General features: G+C 37.5%; 2 protein-coding genes across 2 annotated transcripts; one reads left to right on the top strand and one right to left on the bottom strand.

The window, feature by feature from the left end:
• The first annotated feature begins 183 nt into the window (after positions 1-183).
• On the top strand, positions 184-10,722 carry cdc7 (cell division cycle 7 homolog). Its single transcript, XM_079818613.1, has 12 exons — positions 184-479; positions 659-774; positions 5,538-5,624; positions 5,757-5,892; positions 6,031-6,124; positions 6,226-6,368; positions 7,255-7,492; positions 7,637-7,732; positions 7,814-8,019; positions 8,417-8,499; positions 9,783-9,932; positions 10,052-10,722. Exons 2-12 carry the CDS (start codon positions 699-701, stop codon positions 10,387-10,389), a joined length of 1,647 nt encoding a protein of 548 aa, XP_079674739.1. The 5' UTR covers positions 184-479; positions 659-698; the 3' UTR covers positions 10,390-10,722.
• A 312-nt stretch (positions 10,723-11,034) lies between these two features.
• Positions 11,035-24,114, bottom strand: glmna (glomulin, FKBP associated protein a). Its single transcript, XM_079818612.1, has 19 exons — positions 24,028-24,114; positions 23,536-23,611; positions 23,328-23,453; positions 23,129-23,242; positions 22,918-23,026; positions 19,742-19,988; positions 19,288-19,387; positions 15,164-15,345; positions 15,010-15,063; positions 14,885-14,915; positions 14,711-14,800; positions 14,580-14,621; positions 14,420-14,493; positions 13,836-13,920; positions 13,647-13,756; positions 13,490-13,553; positions 12,062-12,197; positions 11,878-11,954; positions 11,035-11,796 (listed from the first exon to the last, which is right to left on the bottom strand). Exons 2-19 carry the CDS (start codon positions 23,572-23,574, stop codon positions 11,701-11,703), a joined length of 1,776 nt encoding a protein of 591 aa, XP_079674738.1. The 5' UTR covers positions 23,575-23,611; positions 24,028-24,114; the 3' UTR covers positions 11,035-11,700.
• Between the last annotated feature and the right edge of the window lie 3 nt (positions 24,115-24,117).

Here is a 24,117-nt window from a genome sequence, read left to right as displayed (position 1 = left end):
TTACAGTTTATGATTCATTAAATGAATGTAATTTATTATTTGCGCATTTGATATATCATTTTAAGTTTGTTTGGGCGGGAAACGTCCATATAAAATGTCAGCCATCACGGAAATAATATCGGTCATGGATGTATTTTATTATTTTGCTAAAGGGAAGCTACGCATTGACTGGGTTGGCTGGTTGTAGCTCAGTCGTGGTCACGTGACCGGCGTCTCAGTTTTTTAGCGCGGAACTTGGAGTTGGTCGGGAAGAAAGACCCCTCAAACAAGACCGAGTTGTGTGTTTATTAAAATATTTGCGGTTTCTTTTAATAAACGTGTTTTGCAGGGTGATGGATTTACTTTTTAACGTCGAAATAATCTCTTAACATAATTTATGAACTTTGCACGGTAACTGTTTCCGTCACCGAGTGCAGCTGTTCGTCGGATGCAGTGTTTCTCATTAACACTACAGTACTCGGTGAAAGCAAAAACAACAGGTAACGTAAGTTTTTTACATATATTTTTTACATTATATTACCGGTATAAATTCCGAGGTTAACTTTTTGAAGTGTTTTGTATGGGCCTTATTTGGATAACTTAAGTTAAACAAGTATTATTATACCAGTTGAGCTGTTTATGAGTAACTTATTGATTGTATTCTAATGTCATCCAACAGTTTCACACATTATTGGATCTGTTGGTTATTGTGGGATTAAATGGAAGCAGCACCGACTGTGCAGGGAAGCACTCATCAAAGTGTTGAAAAGGGCAGAAGCAGACACAAAATTCCCAGTGAGTGAGCTTTTTTTTATATTAAAGTTAATGTTTTTTAAATGTTCTCATGATAAATCTGTGTAGTTACATATATGTATTTAAACACCTGACATACACATTTCAATTTTCAATTTGTATTAACTTTTATGTAAAGGACCATAGAAGTAATTATGACATTGCATGTAAAGATGTACTTAAAGGGTTAGTTCACCCAAAAATGAAAATTCTGTCATTAATTACTCACCCTCATGTCGTTGGACACCCGTAAGACCTCCGTTCATATTCAGAACACAAATGAAGATATTTTAGTTGAAAGCTGATGCTGAGAAAGGCTTCAGACAGGCCTCCATTGGCATTCAGTACATTGACACTTCCAAGATCCATGAAAGGCACTTAAAACGTCGTTACAAAGTCTATCTCACCACAGTGGCTCTACAATAATTTTACGATGCGACGACAATAGTTTTTGTGCGCAAAAAAAAATCTAAATAACACCTTTATCCAACTTGTTCTCAACTTCCGTGTATGCCTCCACGACGCATGCGCGAGAATATGACGCAGATCCGGCGTTCGGACATATGACCCAGAAGCGATTTGTTTACGAGCAGAGGAAGATGCGCGTGTCTAAGCTGTTGGATTCTACATTGATCGTGCTTTAGGTCTCGGCGTAGTGCTCAAAATGGGGCTTAAGTGTGTATTTCATGGATTCCCGGACGCCGGCGCTACGTCATATTCTCGCGCATGCGTCGTGGAGGCACACACGGAAGTCGAGAACCAGTTGGATAAAGGTGTTATTTTGATTTTTTTTTGTTCCGAATATGAACGGAGGTCTTACGGGTGTCCAACGACATGAGGGTGAGTAATTAATGACAGAATTTTCATTTTTGGGTGAACTAACCCTTTAAGTGGGTCAAAAGGTACTCTTAAAGGGATAGTTCACCCAAAAAATAACACCCCATGATTTACTCACCCTCAAGCCATCCTAGGTGTATATGACATTCTTCTTTCAGGCGAACACAATCGGAGTTGTATTTAAAAATGTCCTGGCTAATCCAAGCTTTATAATGGCAGTGAATGGCAGCCCAAAATTTGAATCCCAGAAAAGTGCATCCATCCATTATAAAAGTAATCCATACGGCTCCAGGAGGTTAATAAAGGCCTTCTGAAGTGAATCGATGGGTTTGTGTCAGAAAAATGTTACTGGCACAATGATGACGTCGGACGTAGTGTAAGTGTTTTGAACTGCGAGAGGCGTTACACTTTCTGCGTAAGTTGTATATTTTAAAATATGGATTTTGTTTGGTACAAAACTACATCGATTTGCTTCAGAAGTCCTTTTGCTTCAGAAGTCCTTTATTAACCCCCTGGAGCCATGTGGAGTACGTTTATGATGGATGTACTTTTTTGAGCTTCAAACTCATTGGACTCCATCACTGCCATTATAAAGCTGGGAAGCATCAGGATAGAGTCTGGGAAACTACGTCATTGCGCATTGCATTATGGGTAGTCGCCGCCATGTTTTAGGACACGCTCAGGAGCGTACAATGATAACAAATGCGAATCACCAGAGGAAAAAACAACTGTATTTACTTTAATACTTTTTAAGAACTCTTGCTTGCACTTACTTATAATAAATGGACTAATATTTGAATCTCTTACGTACATGACTCAGTCATGCGCTCAGTCGTGCGGCCAGGACACTGCACATATTCATCACGTTTCATACAATGAGAAATCAGACGGCCGCCTTCTATCGCACCACACATTGGTTTGTCTTTTGCAGTTTATTTTTTAATAGCCTAACTAAAATGTCTGTATCTGATATATAAAATAGTAAATATACTTATAGCTTGATCTCAGCCAGTGGATCATTTATTCAATCAACATTGCCTATATCATATCGCCCTAATTCCTTAACGTGCATTAAAGGATAACAGATTATGGCTCGTAATTCAGCTTTGAAATTATTTGTATTTGAAAGCGCTTTAGCCTACAGTACTAAAAAGTTTTACTGGACTTAAATGGAACAAGTACAAGATTTCCTTCTACTGAGAGAAGCTGAACAATGAAGTATTTCCAGACGCGTTTCATGCATTATTTATGGTGTGAGCACATTCAAGCGGTTCAGAAAATATTCATCTGTAATATATCTGTTATAAATAATAAATACAAATTATAAAGACACATTTTGGCTAAGTTGTTTATTTCCGAGTGTTATGCTGCCTTCACGTGCTCTCGGAATTATTACGGAATTTTCCTTGGTATAAAATTGCACATGAACGCCCTCCACTTTCGAAATATGAATGGGATGAGCTCGTAATCACGACTTCAGAAGTGGGAATTGTCAAATTTCCGATAGCACATGAAGGTAGCATTACTTTCACTTACTCTTGTTATTTCCAAGCTGGTAAACTGAAATATTCGAGATATGAGATATGATTTGAGATATGTTTTCCACGCAGGTTGTAAAAGAGCGGCTATGGCAGTTCATAACACAGCAAGCGGTGACCATTCAAATGTGTTTTTAACTGTATAATACAAGTTTTAAAGTCTACCTCCACTACTACTCATTCTCTAATGTAGTGCAGTGTCCTAAAGACAACGAATGCATTGCGTTGCTGACGTCACGTTCCCATTCTCTATATTTATTAATATAACTCCGATTGTATTCGTCTGAAAGAAGAATGCCAAATACACCTAAGATGGCTTGAGGGTGAGTAAATCATGGGGTAATTTTCATTTTTGGGTGAACTATCCCTTTAAATGCTTGGTAGTATATTTTGCACTAGCCTACAGTTTAACTTTTATGTAAAAGACATTAAAAGTAATTATGAAATTGCATATAAATATGTACTTAAGTGGGTCAAAAAGGCACTCTTAAGTTCACTTAATTGCATTTGCATTTAATATAAATTCAAACTGTAATACATTTTTCATTTAATTGTAGACAATGAATTATTATTTATTAATTATTATTATTAATTAGTGTCCAGAAACATTACATTATTCACACTTAAAGGTCCCATGACATGAAATTTTCATTTTATGAGGTATTTCAACATTAATATGAGTTCCCCTAGCCTGAATATTGTCCCTAAGTGGATAGAAATGTTGATCGGTGTAAACCCGAGTTCTGGCTGTCTTTCTCTGCCTTTGAGAAAATGACAGGCCAGACGAGCCAATCCTGAAGTCTCCTGGTTTGACGTCCAAGCAGGAACGGTTTCCTCCCTTTCCTCCACCCAGAGAATCTGGCACGCCCATGCAAACGCTGGAGAGATCATGGGTTGTGAACGAGTGAATGCTGGCAGTTTCTCAGTGTTTGGATGTACAAATGAAAACAGAAGTCTTTTTTCAGTTCCTTCTGATCTGTGATCAGTGATTTCTTATGTGTAGCTAATTATTTATTATTCGTGCACACACTGCGGCTTCTCTCTCTCCCGACAGAACGGTGTTTTCATGTTTTCTATCTTGTGAGTCAGTGTTTTTGTACGTCCTCGTCGCGTCTATCTGTTCTTAAATGTGCATACAGTCGGGAGTTTCTGCTTAACATCGGCAGAGCCACATCTTTAGAGATAAACCTCACGCATGCCGAAGCTCGGCCTTCAACATCCCCGACCCCCAGTACTGCATCTGGCCCACAGCGGAGGCACCAAACGCAGGGTGAGATTAAGCAGAAGGAGGGTAAGCGTGAGGGTATCCGGCTAGGCTAGGCAGCTTTCCCCACAATAAACTGGATTACATTCAATTACTGCTGTTGTGTCTTTGTTTGCGCTGTGTAAGTTACTCAATGCGCGTCACTGACGCTTTTCATATGATTGGAACATATCTAGAAATAATGCTTTAATCAAACTTACTAACTCGTTCATCTCGCTGTAATGGTACATTGCATGTGTTACAAAGTTGGTAGAATAATGATGAAGACGGACTCGGCGTGACTGGGACTCGTGTTTATTCAGAACTCTCAGATACAAACACAATAAACTCGCGCTGACAGACAGCGCTCTCACAACTCACTAGTTACTATAAATAACTTTGTTAGCAATCGCTCCGTCTCCGTGATGTCCGGTTCGCGAACGAATCATTCTTTTGAATCGGTTCTTTTTAGTGAACCGAACCAGTTCACCAAATCGGACTGAATCGTTCTAAACGGTTCGCATCTCGAGTCAGCGCTGATCCATAATTTACTAAAGTTACTAACTTTCTGACATGAGTGACAGCCCCTCCGACTAGAAATAAACTAATAACCTGAAGTATATTCTAGTAACTACAACAGTTCACCCTGAACTGAGACATGCTGAGAGAACTGATGAGAAGTGAACTCAGGTCCATCCGTCTCTGGCAGCAGCTCATGCGTCGTAGACCTCGTTAAACCACGCCCCCTCCGCTCATTTCAAATGCAAAGATGTCAGCCAATCACAACAGTGGGCGTTTTTACTGAAGTCTCACAGCAGACATGCCTCTTGAAACAGGGCAGTCAGCCACAGGGCAAACAGCAGTATAGACAAAATGCCTTTTATTTCTAAATTATATAAGTACACCTCAGGAAAGTACACCTATAATATAAGTACACCTCAGGAAACACTATAAAATAATAGAAAAATGCCATGCCATGGGACCTTTAAGTCTTCTACAGTGTATTATTTCCTTAGTATGTACTCTTTTTAAAAGTATGCTAAAATGTATTTATTTCACAAGGTAATGTCTAGCAATTTTTTTTGATAATTCCGTTTCATTATGTAATTTTACTTAAATAATTAAAACTGTGATTCTGTTTTGTTCAGGGGATGTTGAGACGGACATTGCATACCTGTATGAAGTTCTGCCACAGCTGTCTCAAATCTTTCGTATCATAGATAAAATTGGAGAAGGTTTGCCCTAAAATTTCTACTTAAACACTTTATGATGGAATGGATTTAAATGCCCTTAAGTCATACTTTTACTTTTTTTTCCCTGCTGATTGATGAATCTTAGTTAACATTTGCATCATTGTATGTATACAGGTACTTTCAGCTCAGTGTATTTGGCAGAGGCGCAGATGACGGACGGTTCAAGAAGGATGTTTGCATTGAAACACCTGATCCCCACCAGTCATCCTGTGCGAATCGCTGCTGAACTCCAGTGCCTGACTGTTGCTGGGTGAGTGATGAAAATATCATATTTTGACCTATCACCGTTCATTTTCAGTGATGCATGCCATGTAAGATATTTCAGAATGAGCAAACGTTGGTTTCAGAGTTACTTTACAGTTTTTATCTATTTTATCTCCTTCTGCAGAGGCACAGAAAATGTGATGGGAGTCACATACTGCTTCAGGAAAGAGCATCATGTGGTCATTGTCATGCCATACATGGAGCATCAAACATTTGTGGTAAATGTCTGCCTTATGTGTGCTTTTAACCCAAGTATGATGCATCTTGAAAAGTTTACTCTATACCCAAGATATTACCCACAAGTCTTCATTCCTTGTAGGATATTGTTGGCTCCTTGAGTTTTCAGGATGTGAAGCATTACATCTTCCACCTGCTCAAAGCCTTGAGACACATTCACAAGTTTGGAATCATCCACCGAGACATCAAACCAACCAATTTCCTGTTCAATCAACAAAGGAGAGAGTACGTACCTGATGTTCATGTCTAGTATCTCTGCCTGATACACATGTAATAGCCACAGTTTCTTGATATATTGTAACAATTGATCACTGGGCTAAATGAGCATTAGATGACAGCAAAGGAAATTAGCTTTAAAATATCCAATAGCCTATTTGGTACTAATATTTTGCTTTCCTAATGGAATTTAAAATTGTAGTTCACAGAAAAAAATATCCTGTCCTTTTTTCTTGCTGTTCCAAACCCGTAAGACTTTTGTTCATCTTCTAAACAAATGAAGAGAGTTTTTTTTTTGAATAAAGCCTGAGATTTCTGTCCCTCCATTTGAAAGTCCACTCCACCAAAATGTTAACACTTTAAAAAGTTAATTGATTAAAGAACATGCAAAGCGCTCATCCAATATGGTAAAAGGCAGCTCAAACACGCATGCTTTACACACACCAACCAATGAGGTTTGTTCTCGCATTTCAAGCACGAGCGGTTGAGCTTCTGTTTATCATATTTTATGAGCTCCATGTTGATCAATGTTTGTATGAATAAAATGTATAATTAATTCCTGAATTAAATATGTTCATTGTATAAAGAGATTGTGTTTTAATAAGCTTGTTTCATATGAATTATATTTTTATAACTTTGACATTGTAATGGAGGGACAGAAATCTTTTTGGGTGACTTATCCCTTTAAAGTGAGCTTTGTGTTATTTAACCTAAGGAAGTGATTGTTTAATATTTTTATTTTTTACATTTGAAAATGTTATTACCATAGAATACCTCAGTGGCACTCAACATTGTCTTAGACAAAGGGGGGACTTGTAGTCAAAAAGGCTGATAACCACTGGATTAGATCCAAGTGAACTGAAACATGCTGATTCCCGTCTTTCTCATTCCTCAGGTACACTCTTGTGGATTTTGGCCTGGCACAGGGCACTCCTGACACGCAGATAGAACTGCTGAAGGTGGTGAAATCAAAAGCTCATAAAGGTGGAGGGTCGTCAAAGATGGTGGAGGAATCACTTGGGAAACAGAAACTAGTGCCTTTACCACCCAACACCAGAAACCCTGCTGTCCAGTCTAGCACTAAAGCACCAGCTAAAAGACCCTGCCCACCCTCACGTATTAAACACAGCAAGGTGTCTGCACTGTCTCTCTTTGTTAAATGAATTAATATGGTTATGAGTCACATGGGGGACACTGTACTTCCAGGTTTACACTTCCATGTTCATATTGTTTTATCTTAGAAAACTTATGTCAAAAACTTGTCCTTCCTCTCAAAGGAACTGTTGGGACTTGATAAGGCACCACGGTCTGTATTTGGGGAGAAAAACGTAAACGGCACAAACTCTCATAAACCTGGCACTGACAAAGTTGAGGTTAGAGTCTTTTCTCACACTGGTTGCATCTGACACCTTCTGAATAACTATCAGCTCTTTACCTGTCAAATTGTATTTCAGGAATTGCTTTTAAAGCCAAAAAGAGAGGAGGTAATTCCACGCAAGATTGTTTCTACAAAGCACCGCTCGGTCCCTGTGAGAGCTCCGTTAAATCAGAGACAGAAGGCCCCTGCAGAGAGTCAGAAACCTAAACCCCCTGCCGTCAGCCCGATGCTCACCTGCAACTGCTTCATGACTGACCGCGTCTGCAACATCTGCCTGTCCAGGTACACACTCTTAATCAAGTCATATCGGGGGGTTTTAACCCATAAAGCCTACTTTATCATATTTGATCTGCAAATTTCTAAGGGCTCTAAATTATCAACATAATGATTTCTTTTTGCTGTGAAATCTTTACTGGTTTTTATAAAGGAAACGTTAGAATAACTTCTATATTGTTAGTAATATTTCAATATGAACATTTACTGGGAATAAAGAAACTTTGGTTCACTTGATTGCCCATACATCATTTTTTGGGAAAACCATGTTTTGTCGTCTCTTGCATTGTGTTTTGATTCAAAAACGGTTCCAATTTAAAAAAGTTTCGGACTATTATGTCTCACGTCAGGCTTTACAGGGTTCATTTAATAGTGCAGTCATTGAAAAATTGAACTGCTTTCACAGGAAACAGCAGGTGGCTCCGAGGGCTGGTACCCCAGGCTTTAGGGCTCCTGAGGTTCTGACTAAGTGCCCCAACCAGGGAACAGGTAAAACTACCCATTGACATTTAATATATTTTGCATATTGTTATTTGGAATATGATTCAGCATGAATGCATTTTCCAATTTCCTACTTGGAAAAGTACAATAAAATGCCACTTGATTGTACTCACTTTCAACTGATAATTGCACACCTGCACAACACACACTGTCGGCATGACCACTGAAGTCTGATTCACCAACAAATGACTCTTACGTGTTGGTTCTTTTAATGAATCTTTAAAACAACTCTCAAACTTTAGATATGCTGCGTCCCAATTCGCCTACTCAAAAGTATGTACTTTTTTATGAAGAAAAAGTACATACTTTTGAGTGTGTAGCAGAATAGTATTTGAGCTTTGGGACATTGCTTTGTCATCTTTTACAGACAGCTCTGTCGCTTAGTTACAAGCATCCTGTCACTGTTTAAATTGCCCTGCCAATCATCTTGTCACAGTTAAAACCCTCCACATTCAATTTAATTTAATTTCCTACCATTTCGGAGAGAATTGTTGTAGCACGTTGATCTGCCAGTCGTGTGTTTTTCATGCAGAGACTCTCCTCGTGTGTTTGCAATTTAAATAATGCATTTAAAAGTTGATGGCCAAACGTATCATTACAAAAGTTCTCAATCCTGTTGCAGATGAAATATAATGTGGAAAATAATATTAAATAAATATATTTTTTGAAAGATTAGATACTGATAATTATTCACTCAAACCCCTTTATCGAAACCTCTACTTAACCGTTTGACTCACACGTCCGTAATGTTTGTAGTCTTAACACTTTTCTGCGTTTGTAGTTTTAATCGAATCCTCGTCCAACTCGCAATGGGTTGTGGGCAATATTAGCCGTCAGAGTGTGCACATCTGGCCTTTGAACTAATAGTAGACCATCCGGGTATCTTTGGATAACTCGTTTCTACATACCACGATTTGGGATGTACTAATTCTGTTTTCGAATACTATTTAGGACGGATAGTATGTGAATTGGGACGCACTGTTACTGATTGAATCAGAGTGGTTACTGAATTAACATCATCAATATACCCAAATAAGTAAGAACTGAATCAAGTTGATTCAAAATCGTGGGAATCAAATCAGGAAATCTGTATTTGATACGCAGTGCAAAATAATCTGAGCGTTGGAATAGGAAGTAGGACTATCCCACATCTGACAGCACAAATTTAATATGGTGTGCAATTCATATTCCGTCTTATCTTTTTACAGATTCATACTGAAATGTTGTACTTCATAATGAATTCTGATTAATAAAAGCACATCTCTTTGCAGCTATTGACATGTGGTCAGCAGGAGTCATAATGCTGTCACTGCTGAGCGGGAGGTATCCGTTCTTTAAAGCCAGTGATGATCTGATCGCTCTTACTCAGATCATGACCATTCGAGGATCTAGAGAGACGATGGAGGCTGCGAAGACGTTTGGTATGTCGTTTGTCAACAGGCTCAAGGGGACAGATGTCTCTGGATTGTGCTGTATGTCGATTTTCATCTTATTTCTCACGCCTTCAGTTGAAAGAATATCATTTTGTTTCTGAATGCAGGTAAATCTATAGTGTGCAGTCGTGAACTTCCTCGGCTGGACCTGAGGATCCTCTGTGAGACTCTGAGAGGTTTGCGATCATGGGAAGACGCCTCACTTCCTGCTGAGTTTCAAGCTTCACGTAACCCAGCAGAAGTCAAACAGGATGCTGGGAGTCCCGCTAAGAAACAGAGCTCCGGCTCACTCAAAAGCAGTGCGGAGCTGCAGGAAATGGGCTGGGACAAAGTGCCTGATGATGTATACGACCTCCTGGATAAACTGTTAGATTTAAATCCAGCAACGAGGATAACGGCTTCCATGGCACTGCAGCATCCACTCTTCAAAGATATGACAAATTAATTTTTGTGCACCCTCGGAATTTTGCATTATTCTGTAAAGGGTTACATGAAGGCATTTATTTTCTAACTACATGCTGTACAGTGATTTATTTATTTGTCTTATTTTTTTTCTTGGGGGAGGTGGTTCCATAGATTCACTTTTTAGAATAAAAAGTTGAAACCTATTTGTTTAATTTTGAGAAAATGCTTCCTGAATGTAAGGTTCTGTCATAATAAATATTTTTTGGATAAATTAAATGAATAACACTTTTCGAAACCACCAGACTGTTTTTGCTACTTGTTTCTCCAATAATAATCATAATTATAAAATAAATAAAAATAGGCCTCATTCACTAATAATTGCATGGATAGTTCATATTTATATGCACAGAACTTCTCACAAAAGATGTGATCTAAATCAAAACACAGGTGTTTTTTAATTCGTTCTTAACCTTGTAATTTAGATTATTCTAAATGAGCGATCACATGCTTGAAGTACATCTCATTCAATCAAAATGTTATGAGGACACCCAGAACTGTGGTTTCAGTTGCTAAATTTGTGAATTTCGAATACATTTCAATATGCAGGTTTTTGATTATTTGTAATTTGTGAAAGGGTGCACATGGACGGTTATTGAATTGGGCCCTATGTGAAAAAAGAAAAATTGCATATGAAAAACAGTATTTATTCAAAGCCTGAGGAATCATTTCATGTAGCAAAATTAGAGAACGCTTCCTTATATTTCTCCCACAGAAAAACTTCACAGACAAGAAAGATGTAAAAATGCAGGAACAAACGGCTTCGCAAAGTTCTAGGAAATTTCAATTCAATTTCCGCTTGCATCTTAATCCGTGCAATTTTTTGCATAATTCACAGTGTTTGTTTTTAGTGATTGACATACACACACAAAGCCTGTCGGCAAGTAATAATAATCCAATAACTTGTCATATACGTTTATAGGTGACCTAACATTACTTTTTTACATTAGTATCTTGACATGTCAAACAAATTTGCACAATCATGGTTCTGAGGTCAAAATGAAAATCTGTCGTAAAGAGTTGCAAATAATATTTCATCTTTTCTCCCTGACAATATACAACAATAATATGCTACTGTAGAGTGGAGAGTGATTACATCCAGAGTGGACACAGATATGGTAAAATAAAGCAAAACGAAAGTAGTCCATGCTTTTTTTCCCCCACCCTAGAGCTGATGGCACCAAAAAAACTATTTCGATTAGTTGAAGGATCGTTCACGGATTCTGGTGCTTTGAGAAGCGTGACTATGTTAACCGAAAGAGGAGATGCTATAAGGCTCATACAGTCTCTCACATCATGACAGGGGTTTTTCTTTAGCCTCGATGATCTCCTCGATTCTTGCCAAGACGCTCTCTATCAGGTCAAATGTGAAGAGGGCTGACTGCAGAACCTGCAGAAGTGACATGCAAACACTGTTAGCTGTGTCCACTGTATTCGAGCGCCTTTTGGACTGATGCACAAAATAATATACCTGAATCTGCATTTCTGGTGTCATGTTGGGCAGTTTCTCATTGTCAACAGTTACTGTGCAGGCTGATGCTTTAGAGTCTGTTGAACAAAAAAAAGGGTTAGAAGCCTGACTACAAGTGACACAAGCTATGTTCACACAGCACAGATATGTTAAGTTCGGGATTAAGAATGAGAGTTTATTGGACCTTTTGAACTGCTTTTCTTATTCTCTTTCATGCTCTTCAGTTCTGCCTCATAATGCGCTTTGGACATGTTTAGACCGGTCCGCATTGGCTTCAGGTAGTTGTCCTCAATCTTATAAAGCTCTGTCCAAATTCCTGTCTAAACAGATAGGAAAAAATTAAATATGATGTGGGAGCTTGTTATGCCTTGTAGAGCAGTGGGTCTCAAGGCCGTAATGACAAAGGCTACTTGTTTTGTTTTCAAACTTGTATTTACAGAAAATAGTAGTGACAATATATTAAAATAATAATAAATTATTGCTGTTGTTGTTAGAAATATAGTAATTAAATTCCATAATTCCACTAATTAATTACTCTTTTTTTATTACCAATAAATTTAAATCTTCCAAAAATGTATTTATCATCTACTAACAAATTGCAATTTCTCAGCAACAGGGTTATTACAGTTAACTAAAACTAAAATAACTACATTTTACTAATTTAATTTAATTTAATTTACTAAAATAAAATATAAAAAACCTTAGTTACTTTATTTCAGCCAGTTGCCAAGGCAACATTTCTCGTTTTCATTTAGTTTAACTTGATGTACTAAAATAAAAACTAAAGCTGGAAAATATTTTCATAAAAACTATTACAATTCGATTTAACTTACAAAAACAAACAACACAATTCCTAAAAAATGCATTATTAAATGTTTTCATAAAAAATATTAAAATTCGATTTAACTTACAAAAACAAACAACACAATTCCTAAAACCTCAATTAAAACAATGGAAAACATAAAATAAAAACTTAAAATATTAATTAAAAAAAATAAAATGATACAAAAATAACAATTCTCAGCAATTTCTACACAATAAAATATTTAGGTAGTATACATCCACGTCCAGGAAAATGTCTTTGGTATTTAAATAACAAAAAATTACATTTAAAAAATTAAATAACAAAACCAGTGTAACATGGATGCATTTTGTGAGGAAATATCCACTAATATATTTTAGTATTTTGTTCTGGAGCACCCATAGTTTTGGGGATGTTTTTTAGTTTTTGGTTTTTGATTACCAAATGTGCTCTTGGATAATATTTTTTTTCTTCAAAATATTTAAGAGCTTGATATATCTAGACAAATTATATTCAAAATACAGAAATAATCAGAAGAAATATTCATTTCCACCACTTTTCCATTTCTACAAATCACTTTTAAAATTCCCTCATTCCCTTCCAAGACTGTGTGAACATCACAGTTGTTGAGGGAACAAATGTCAGTGTCCATCTTGATTTTTTTTTCACTTATTTTAAGGCTTGTTTTATCTTATTATCTCAGTTTAAATCTGTTTATGCCCCATGGAAGTGTGCTAAAGACTCCTAGTGGCTCCCGACTCCCTGCTTGCTCCACTGATGTAGAGTCATCAGAAGATGGTTTACCCTTACCTCATTCTCCCATTCTTTATCTCGGATGAGCATGTATCTCAGGAGGTTCAGTGATTCCATGATCCTGTTTGATACAGATGTGGACAGAATAATGCATGTGTCAAGTCAAATGACTGCAACTGAAGCAACCACTGAGGCAGTAAGACTGAGGTCTCACCTGTCTAAGTTCTGCAGCAGGTCTGTTTCCGGTCCGTGTGGAAGGCACAGCACTAGTCGCAGTAGTGGCAGCAGATGTTTACCCAGGAACCAATCATTACCATTACTTGGCTAAAAATGCAACAAAAAAAATAAATGGAGGTGCAGTGAAAAATAAATGGAAACAAACAAAGGTTATGAAGGTTCTTACCTTGAGGGAAAAGTCAATCTGATTCTTGATATTCTTGATAACATATCCCTCCACCCCTGCGTGGTGACTTGTTTTCAACATGCCTCTAAAATTGGGGGAATGCCATACATGAAAGTTTCTAATAACCCTAATATCATCAGCTAAGCTCTGCACATGTTTTGTCGTTTCAATGGAAACCATTAAAACAATAATACACTAAATGATAAATAAAAGGAAATGGGTTTTTTTTTGTTTTGTTTGTTTTTGTGTACAGAGTTATGTCACCTGGGACAATCATCCACAACCTCAAATAAGAAATTGAAATATTCAGTGGTTGAAAATTGCTATATGCCTTCAGACAACTGCAAATCTTATTCTAACCAGTTATAAAGATAATGTTTGCCGTCTCTGGGAGAGAGTGAGACATATTATATCATAGCCTACAAGGCTTAAATAACTATATCAAATAGTAGAACATGTGTATGATGTAATATCTTAGTATCGCTTGTCAAAGCTCTGATTTCTGAGAGACGCACAATGGCAAGGCGGCTATTTGATTTGAGAATGAGAAGCTTTCATGTTAAAATATCAGAAGGAGGGTGTACCTGAAGAACTTGTATTTGGCCTCTGTGTTGAATTTGTCAATACTCAGCTGAAACACTTTAAGGCCTTTCGTTCTCTGTGGTGGTGTGGGCAAAGACAAATCAAAATGAACAATGATAACAATATAACACAAACATATACACAACAGATCATCTCACTCACCAAAGTCTGGTCCGGACACAACGTCATAACTTTAACCAAGTTCTAAACAGAAAACAGAAAGTCTTAGAACAAGACCTCACCTAAATCACACACATAACTTGTTACAGCATAATTAGTAATAACATTTTTACCAGTGGAACACTGAAAAATGTCTTCAGCTCCAGAAGATCTACTAGTAGACTGTTATCTTCAACTCTGACAAGACTTTTTTCATACAGTTCCTATGATAAAAGAATGAAAGGAATATTAAAACAGGCTGTAATAAATTTATGTATAAACCATAAATATAATGTGGTCACTCTTACCAATCCTTTCAGCAGACGGGATACTTCAGTTCTATGAATGAAGATCAAAAGAGTTGAGTGAAATCTTGTGTTTCAAAAGACTCTCATACAAATATGCAGATTCACGGTCATAACTTCATAAGTACCTGCTTAACAGCAGCTCAATATATTCCATGTTGCACTGAAGAACAAAAACCGGACTGAAAAAAAAAACATTCAAATAAATGTCAGCACAAATTGACATGAGGATTTGTTCGGTGTTGATTCATAATACACATGGTCAACAGATTCTCTCTTCACCTGAGAACCGCTGGAAAGATGTCCACAGCTACGTGATTCACAAAGAGCAGGTGACACATGCAGGCCAGCGACTCCTTTGGGTATCTGACCTCCTCTTCGAGAAAGCCTGGGACCTCCCTTTTCTTTAGCACATTACGACTCAACAAATCAGGGAGTGACTCCCCAATATTTGACAAAATTACCTGTAAACATGGAACATAATGCAAAGTAAAGGGTTAGTTCACCCAAAAATATAAATTAGACCATGATTTACTCACCCTCAAGCCATCCTAGGTGTAAATGACATTCTTCTTTCAGACGAATACAATCAGAGTTATATTAAAAATGTCCTGGCTCTTCAAAGCTTCATAATGGCAGTGACTTGTTGGGTCATTTTTGAAGTCCATAAAAATGCATCTATCCATCATATAACTGCCCCACACGGCTCCGGGGGGTTAATAAAGGCTTTCTGAAGCAAAGTGGCGCATTTGTGTAAGAAAAATATCCATATTTAAAACTTTATATACTTTTCTTGCAGTCAGCAGTACGCAAGTTGACTTTACAGCGAAAGAGTAACCCCTGGCAAGATGTACAGGAGCTTCGCAAGCTTTGACTCCTCTTGCGGATAGTGCTGGGCAAAAAACTCAAGCCATTTCTCTTTAAAAATTCTCATTTTAGACTTCTAATTCATGACCGGTGTTATGTTTTACTCTATCCTCTGCGCCTCTGTGTTCGTCAATACGCATGCATCAAGGGTTCAAGGGTCAAGGGTTACTCTTTCACCGTAACTTTTTACTCTTTCACTTGCGTACCGCTGACTGCCGGAAGCTAGTTATTTTGGTCTATAAAGTTTTAAATATGGATATATTTCTTACACAAGCGCGCCACTTCGCTTCAGAAGGCTTTTATTAACCCCCCAGATCCATGTGGAGCAGTTATATCCTCCTGGGACCCAGGAATAGACTTTTGTTCACTGTAGTGGACATTATATTTTAGTGAATTTCTCTGACATCATACATGTCACAGTCTGGATGTCCTGTAAAGAGCACATTCGGGGCTTTGCAGAGATACCAAATGTTTGGAGGTTTCAACAGGACAACAACTTCTTCTTGGTCTTTAAAAACGGCTGACATTAATGTTTAGCACTCTTATGGAAATATGATAATATTTTTTAATTATAATTTAAATCGTATTAATTTTCAAATTGTTTGTTATAAATCAACATCTCAGGAAAATGTTATGGGTTTCTAGTCAAAATATGACTTTCTGTTACAAAACAGGGCATTGATTTCATACATGTCCACTGTAGAGGACACCAGGACTTAAATCATGTTTATCAGGCATTTTGGAGACATACGTGAATAAGGAAATAAATTACATATCAATATTCCTATGAAATATTAGATATTATTATGAAAATGTTGCCAATTATTACTCCCATTATTACACTTATTTTTTTCATTACATGTTGCACCAAGAACACATTAATATGCTTATTTGATGCAGTGTATAGATACATTGTATTGAATGGGAAAATCCAAGTATGGCCATTTTACCCACATATTGCATAAAGTAAAATGGCATATCAGTGCTTTTTTGTTATATCTTTCATAACATAGTTCAGAATCATCTTTAAACAAAGTTTGTTTAAAAAAAACCTGAAACCTAAAAATTGATTGGTGAATTAAAAATAGATCCCATTGTTTTTGCCTATACAACTGAGCCCTGGTGTCAACTACAGAGGACATATCATAACATATGAATTAGGGGTGGGCGATATAGCCTCAAAATTATATCACGATATTTCAAGAATATTTACGATAACGATTTTTATGACGATATAGAAAAAAAATGTATGGAACAAAGTTTTATTGGTTATTACAGCTGGTAGGCAGCAGCATTTGTTAGTGCAAACAAAACCATAACATAACATTTTAGTTTAACAATAATGTAATTTATGCCATGGTCTGTCTGAATATTTGATTCTGATTGGTTGGAAGGTGTGCAATAAAATCGTTTAATGCACAGGTTGTTCCAAGTCAGAAGAATCCTTGTTCTATATTAATGCGCTGTTTTCTTTTCAGGTGTGTTTAGACGGAGCACTGTAATCGGTTTAAAAGCCTGAAAGTCCGAATGAAAATGCTGCATATAAACACTGCTTTCATAAGGATACATTAATATTTCTGAAGTGTAAAACTTTTTATTTTGTAACAAGTTATGAAGATAAATGTTGGAAAAATGACACAGACATAGCCTGGCTACGCCATCTCATCTGACAGCGTTTGTCCCAGGCACTTTCTAATTCAACTGCGCCTGACAGAAGAATTAATTTTTCTGAGGTGTTTCTTACAGCAACACTAGATCGGTTTAGATAACGTCTCGTGTAAACTGTCCACAGAATCGTTCAATCGGAATGATTTTAATTGGAATGACATAAAAGTGTGCATGTAAACGGGGCTATTGAAGCGCGCGCGCGTCACTCGCATTCAGAGAGCAGAGATCGCGCTGCACATTCATGAGCACAGAAACTATTAACGCCGCCCCGTGACTTTTAGCAACAAAATAGCTAAGTTACAGGATCACTAAATTATATTTCTCAGCAACGATGGGGTTACATCGCTATTTTTCAGTAATAAACCCACATCTTCGTTAAGAGAGACGCTGAACAGACGCAGTCACAGGTACAAATCTCTCTCTCTCTCTCTCTCTCTAATCCAAATAAATTCTATAATCCATTCATTCAAATAAATGTAACGCACTACTTTATCTCTGTGTCTGATTCAAAGAAGGCAGAATTCTAGATCTAACGAGCCGTAACTGACCAAAATAACTGTCAATGTTACCCTTCCGGTCAAATATTGCGCTGCAAACATCAATAGCAGCTTTAAGTTGTCAATGTTTAGTCAGTTGTCAAGAGGGCTGACCTCTTATAACCAAGTAGCTCCCTTTTTAGGTACTAAGTCGATATCGGAGGCTGACATGCTGCTCTTCGTGTACTCTGACAGGTGTTGTTGTTGTGCGCGCTAGGGAACGTAAATGCGCCATACGCCATCGCGTCGCTATATCATTGATATCGCGATATGACACTTTTTTATCATGTAAAAATTTATACCGGTATTATCGTGGACGTTATGATATGGCACACCCCTAATATGAATAAAATATAATTTTTCAAAAATGTTTTTTTATTTCCCTAAAATACTAAATTCAAAAAACTTTTTTTTCTCTGGGTCCCAGAGGATATGATGGATAGATCCACTTTTATGGACTTCAAAAATGACCCAACAATTCACTGCCATTATAAAGCTTGGATTAGCCAATACAATTTTTAATATAACTCAGATTGTATTTGTCTGAAAGAAGAATGTCATATGCACCTAGGATGACTTGACGGTGAGTAAATCATGGGCTAATTTTCATTTTTGGGTGAACTAACCCTTTAAGTATGAAAAGGTATATCAAGGCAGCAGTTTTAAAATACATTAGCAGATATTTCTAGATTTAATATTATGTTATTGTGTATATTATGTATATGTTAATATTATAGTGCAAATTATACTATCACAGGTTCTATCAACCTGTATGAGTTTCTTTGTTCTGCTGAACACAAAAGAAGATATTTTGAAGAATGTTTGTAACAAAGCAGATAGAGCAACTATTGATTACCATAATAGTATTTTTTCCCCTACTATGGTAGTCAATGGTTGCTCTATCTGCTTGGTTACCAGCATTCTTCTTAATATCTTCTTTTGTGTTCAGCAGAACAAAGAAACTCATACAGGTTTGGAACAACTTGAGGGTCAGTAAATTATGAAAATTTTAAGTTTTTGGGTGAACTATCCCTATAAGCTCACCAAGGCTGCATTTATTTGATAAAAAATATAGTAAAAGCAGTAATATTGTGAAATAACTTAAAATTACTCCAGTCTTCAGTGTCACATGATCCTTCAGAGATCTTTCTAATATGCTGATTTGCTGCTCAAGAAACATTTCTTATTATAATCAATGCAGAAAACTGCTTGATGGAAACTGTGAAAGAATTCAATTATTTTGAAAAAATCTTACTGATCCCAAATGTTTGAACGACAGCGTAAGTTTCTTCATGCAATAAAGGAATAGTTAAGAAAATTAATGCAATATTATACCAGTATCTCAGTAGCAAAGTCTCTCAGAGGGGATTTCTGAAGTGTGTCTGGATCTTTCAACTGCACCTCCAGCAGAGGTTCACTTAAACTCTTCATACAGCTGGATACAAAATAGAATAAATAAATGGCCGACATTAAAGCAGTTACATTCTCAAAAAAATTATAAACTAACTTTTTTAAATGAATCTGCGTATCACACCAATATAACGTCGAGATTTTGCTAAAGATTTCATTTAACAGTGTTATATTACATTATTAGTGTTTTTAAGGATCAACTAATTAAGAGTTAGAGAACAGCAAAGGTAATCTAAATGTAAAAATCAAGGAAATGAGTATGCACAATTAAATATACAATGCTTACCAATACCGATAACTGATATTTTGTAGATATATCATTAATTTAGGTTGAAAATTATAATCGACATAATTCTAAACAACATAATTGGGCACCTACAACTTGAGCAGTTCCACTCTGAGCTCATTGTCCTTGGATATTCTGTTGTTGTCCTTCTTCTCCTTGATCTCCTCAACAAAGGGCTTCACAAATTGTAGTAGAGCAGTGCAGCAGCAGCACAAGCCGAAAACATCATCCTCCTCCTGCTCTTTGGTGACAGGCACTGGCAGTCTGGCCACCTGGCTGAGCAGCGTGGAGAGAGCCATGCCTACAGACGAGGCCTTCTTCATGCCTAGCCTCAGCAGCACTGAGAGGTTCAGGACACGATGGGGGCAAAAAGAGGATCGGGTTAATTTAGAATTCATTCAAAATCACTAGGAAGAGTCTTATATACAGTGAGGAAAATAAGTATTTGAACACCCTGCTATTTTGCAAGTTCTCCCACTTAGAAATCATGGAGGGGTCTGAAATTGTCATTGTAGGTGCATGTCCACTGTGAGAGACATAATCTAAAAAAAAAATCCAGAAATCACAATGTATGATTTTTTTTAACTATTTATTTGTATGATACACAGCTGCAAATAAGTATTTGAACACCTGTCTATCAGCTAGAATTCTGACCCTCAAAGACCTGTTAGTCTGCCTTTAAAATGTCCACATCCACTCCATTTATTATCCTAAATTAGATGCACCTGTTTGAGGTCGTTAGCTCCATAAAGACACCTGTCCACCCCATACAATCAGTAAGAATCCAACTACTAACATGGCCAAGACCAAAGAGCTGTCCAAAGACACTAGAGACAAAATTGTACACCTCCACAAGGCTGGAAAGGGCTAGGGGGAAATTGCCAAGCAGCTTGGTGAAAAAAGGTCCACTGTTGGAGCAATCATTAGAAAATGGAAGAAGCTAAACATGACTGTCAATCTCCCTCGGACTGGGGCTCCATGCAAGATCTCACCTCGTGGGGTCTCAATGATCCTAAGAAAGGTGAGAAATCAGCCCAGAACTACACGGGAGGAGCTGGTCAATGACCTGAAAAGAGCTGGGAACACCGTTTCCAAGGTTACTGTTGGTAATACACTAAGACGTCATGGTTTGAAATCATGCATGGCACGGAAGGTTCCCCTGCTTAAACCAGCACATGTCCAGGCCCGTCTTAAGTTTGCCAATGACCATTTGGATGATCCAGAGGAGTCATGGGAGAAAGTCATGTGGTCAGATGAGACCAAAATAGAACTTTTTGGTCATAATTCCACTAAACCTGTTTGGAGGAAGAAGAATGATGAGTACCATCCCAAGAACACCATCCCTACTGTGAAGCATGGGGGTGGTAGCATCATGCTTTGGGGGTGTTTTTCTGCACATGGGACAGGGCGACTGCACTGTATTAGGGGAGGATGACCGGGGCCATGTATTGCGAGATTTTGGGGAACAACCTCCTTCCCTCAGTTAGAGCATTGAAGATGGGTCGAGGCTGGGTCTTCCAACATGACAATGACCCGAAGCACACAGCCAGGATAACCAAGGAGTGGCTCTGTAAGAAGCATATCAAGGTTCTGGCGTGGCCTAGCCAGTCTCCAGACCTAAACCCAATAGAGAATCTTTGGAGGGAGCTCAAACTCCGTGTTTCTCAGCGACAGGCCAGAAACCTGACTGATCTAGAGAAGATCTTTGTGGAGGAGTGGGCCAAAATCCCTCCTGCAGTGTGTGCAAACCTGGTGAAAAACTACAGGAAACATTTGACCTCTGTAATTGCAAACAAAGGCTACGGTACCAAATATTAACATTGATTTTCTCAGGTGTTCAAATACTTATTTGCAGCTGTATCATACAAATACATTTACATTTATGCATTTGGCAGACGCTTTTGCCCTTATTACAGGAACAATCCCCCTGAAGCAACATGGAGTAAAGTGCCTTGCTCAAGGACACACTGGTGGTGACCGCTGGGATCGAACCAGCAACGTTCTGTGTGTCAGTTCCATGGTTTAACCCACTGGACCCACTGGACCACCATCTCAAATAATCTCACATAAATAGTTTAAAAATTCATACATTGTGATTTCTGGATTCTTTTTTTTTAGATTATGTCTCTCACAGTGGACATGCACCTACGATTACAATTTTAGACCCCTCCATGATTTCTAAGTGGGAGAACTTGCAAAATAGCAGGGTGTTCAAATACTTATTTTCCTCACTATATATATATATATATATATATACACACACAATTTTTCATATCGCCCAGACAGGCCTACATAAAAATCAAAATTGACAGTGAATACATGTATAATTAGGGATGCAAGATATATCGGCCACCATATCAGTATCGGCCGATATATGTTCAAGTTTAATGTTATCGTTATCGGCCCGAAAAGAAATTTGGCCGATATATGAAAGCCAATAAATAATAGATTTTTCCTTCAGCTGAGACACTCCAGATATGAACTGTTCACCTTGATGGTTTTGAATTGCTTTAAATGTGATTGGAATCACTTCAAAAAAAGAAAACACAGTTAAGTGCAACATGTGCAGCGGAAGTCTGTCATAGGCTACATAAAATTATAATGAGAACATTATGATTGTGCGCTTGAGACTTTTAATAGTGAGACTTTTGTTATTGTAATCAGGTTCTCATAAATTATATAAAAATGTGGATTTAGATTTATCAGCCAATATATTGGTTATCGGCTTCCAAATATAAAGAATTATCGGTTATTGTATAAGCCAAAATGTTGATATCGGTGCATCCCTATACATAATATTACATAAATATAGACCATATTTCAAATAATGAGTAATGGCTTCAGAAAATTCTGAATTGCCAACACAGGAATAAATTACTCTTTAAAATATATTAAAAAAGAAAACCGTTATTTTTAATTATGATTAGTATTTCACAATATTCATGTTTTTACTGAATTTTTTATACTGTATTGATCAAATAAATGCAGCCTTGGTGAGCATAAGAGACTTTGTTCAAAAAATTAAAAAATGTACTTTTGAACAGTAGTGTAGTTAAAATAATTTAAACATATTAAAGCTAAAATCTGACATTTCTCATCCCATAAAATTGATGGTTTCAGTGGCTGAAACATTTAGGCTGTCAGAAGTTCACTAAAACCCTTTCCAAGAACTTACACATCTAACTAAACACCAACACAAAAAAATACATATTCAACGATACATTTCAACATTTTAGTGTTTATGATTCAGTGACTAAGAGATGAGGAACCTGTTTGTAAAGGCTTGAGGAGAAGAGTAAGCGTCTCAGCAATGGATGCAGAATCAGCCTCCTCCACCTGCTCCAACAAACCCACCAGCAGCTCTTTAGGATTGCAAACCTGTTTCACAAAACAACTATGAATAATTGGAGGCAGCATTGAAACTTACAGCAGGTCATGACCAAATATCTCATCAAAGTTTAAGAACAAGACATAAACAACCTCCAGCAGATGTGACAGGATGGCATGGCAGTGGGGAAGGTTTTTTTCTTCCTTCTTCAGGAGCATCTGTACCAGAGGTCCCAGCAGATTCCAGCCCATGCATCTCACAACGTTCTTGAGTAAAACAAGGAAAAAGCTTCCAGAATTTGTCCTTCTCCATAGATGAAGCACAAAGTGCACTAGATGCTCTCCAACTCACCTTGTTCTTCTCATCGACTAGGATGCTGAGAACCTGAGCACTGTCGCCTTGTTCTATACAGGTTCTCCCTGCGGTGAGGAATAAATCATAGTCCTCCGGTGAGAAGCTTTCATCCTTGTTTGCTTGCTAAAGAAAAAGTGAATACACACGTGACTGACGGTGACACATCGTGAATGTACAGTACAGTAGCACATATCTAGACACTCACACATCTCTGGACTACATCACTGAGCTGTTCTAAAGCCATCCTGATAGTCCAAAACGTCTTCTGTCATCAAAGATTTCTGTATATATATATATAAAAAAGGATTATATTACGCATAATGACAATGATGTGGTGCAAAGACAAGAGAACATTGACGTTATCATCAATCATGAAGCCTTTATAAAGAGCTGCCGGTTGCCACACACATCTCTAACTATTATCATCAGCAAACAAAGCAGTCTCACATATTAAAGAAAATAACCACATAAAAAAGAAAATATAAATAGACCCCACTCTTCGTCAACGAGTAGAACTGGTTCTTGCATCATTAGCAAGATAGCTAAAAATCTCTATACGACTGACGTTCACTCAATAAACTCTATTATAAGATTATGCGTTCGAGTAGCTTTGCAGAGGCATGGTCGCTAATGTATTTTGTTAACAAGATATACGTCTACTAAACAAGATACGAACTGAAAAGGCGCGCTCACTTACATCTATACTTTCAATAAGCAGCGCCGCATGTTTGGAAACTGCAGCGGCGAAATTAAGCGTGTCGCTAGCGGCTTGCCGTAGTGCTGTGAC

The sequence above is a fragment of the Gobio gobio genome (assembly GCF_949357685.1).
Source record: "Gobio gobio genome assembly, chromosome: 6".
NCBI classification, from domain to species: Eukaryota; Metazoa; Chordata; class Actinopteri; order Cypriniformes; family Gobionidae; genus Gobio; species Gobio gobio.
This window is presented reverse-complemented; position numbering and strand designations above follow the sequence as displayed.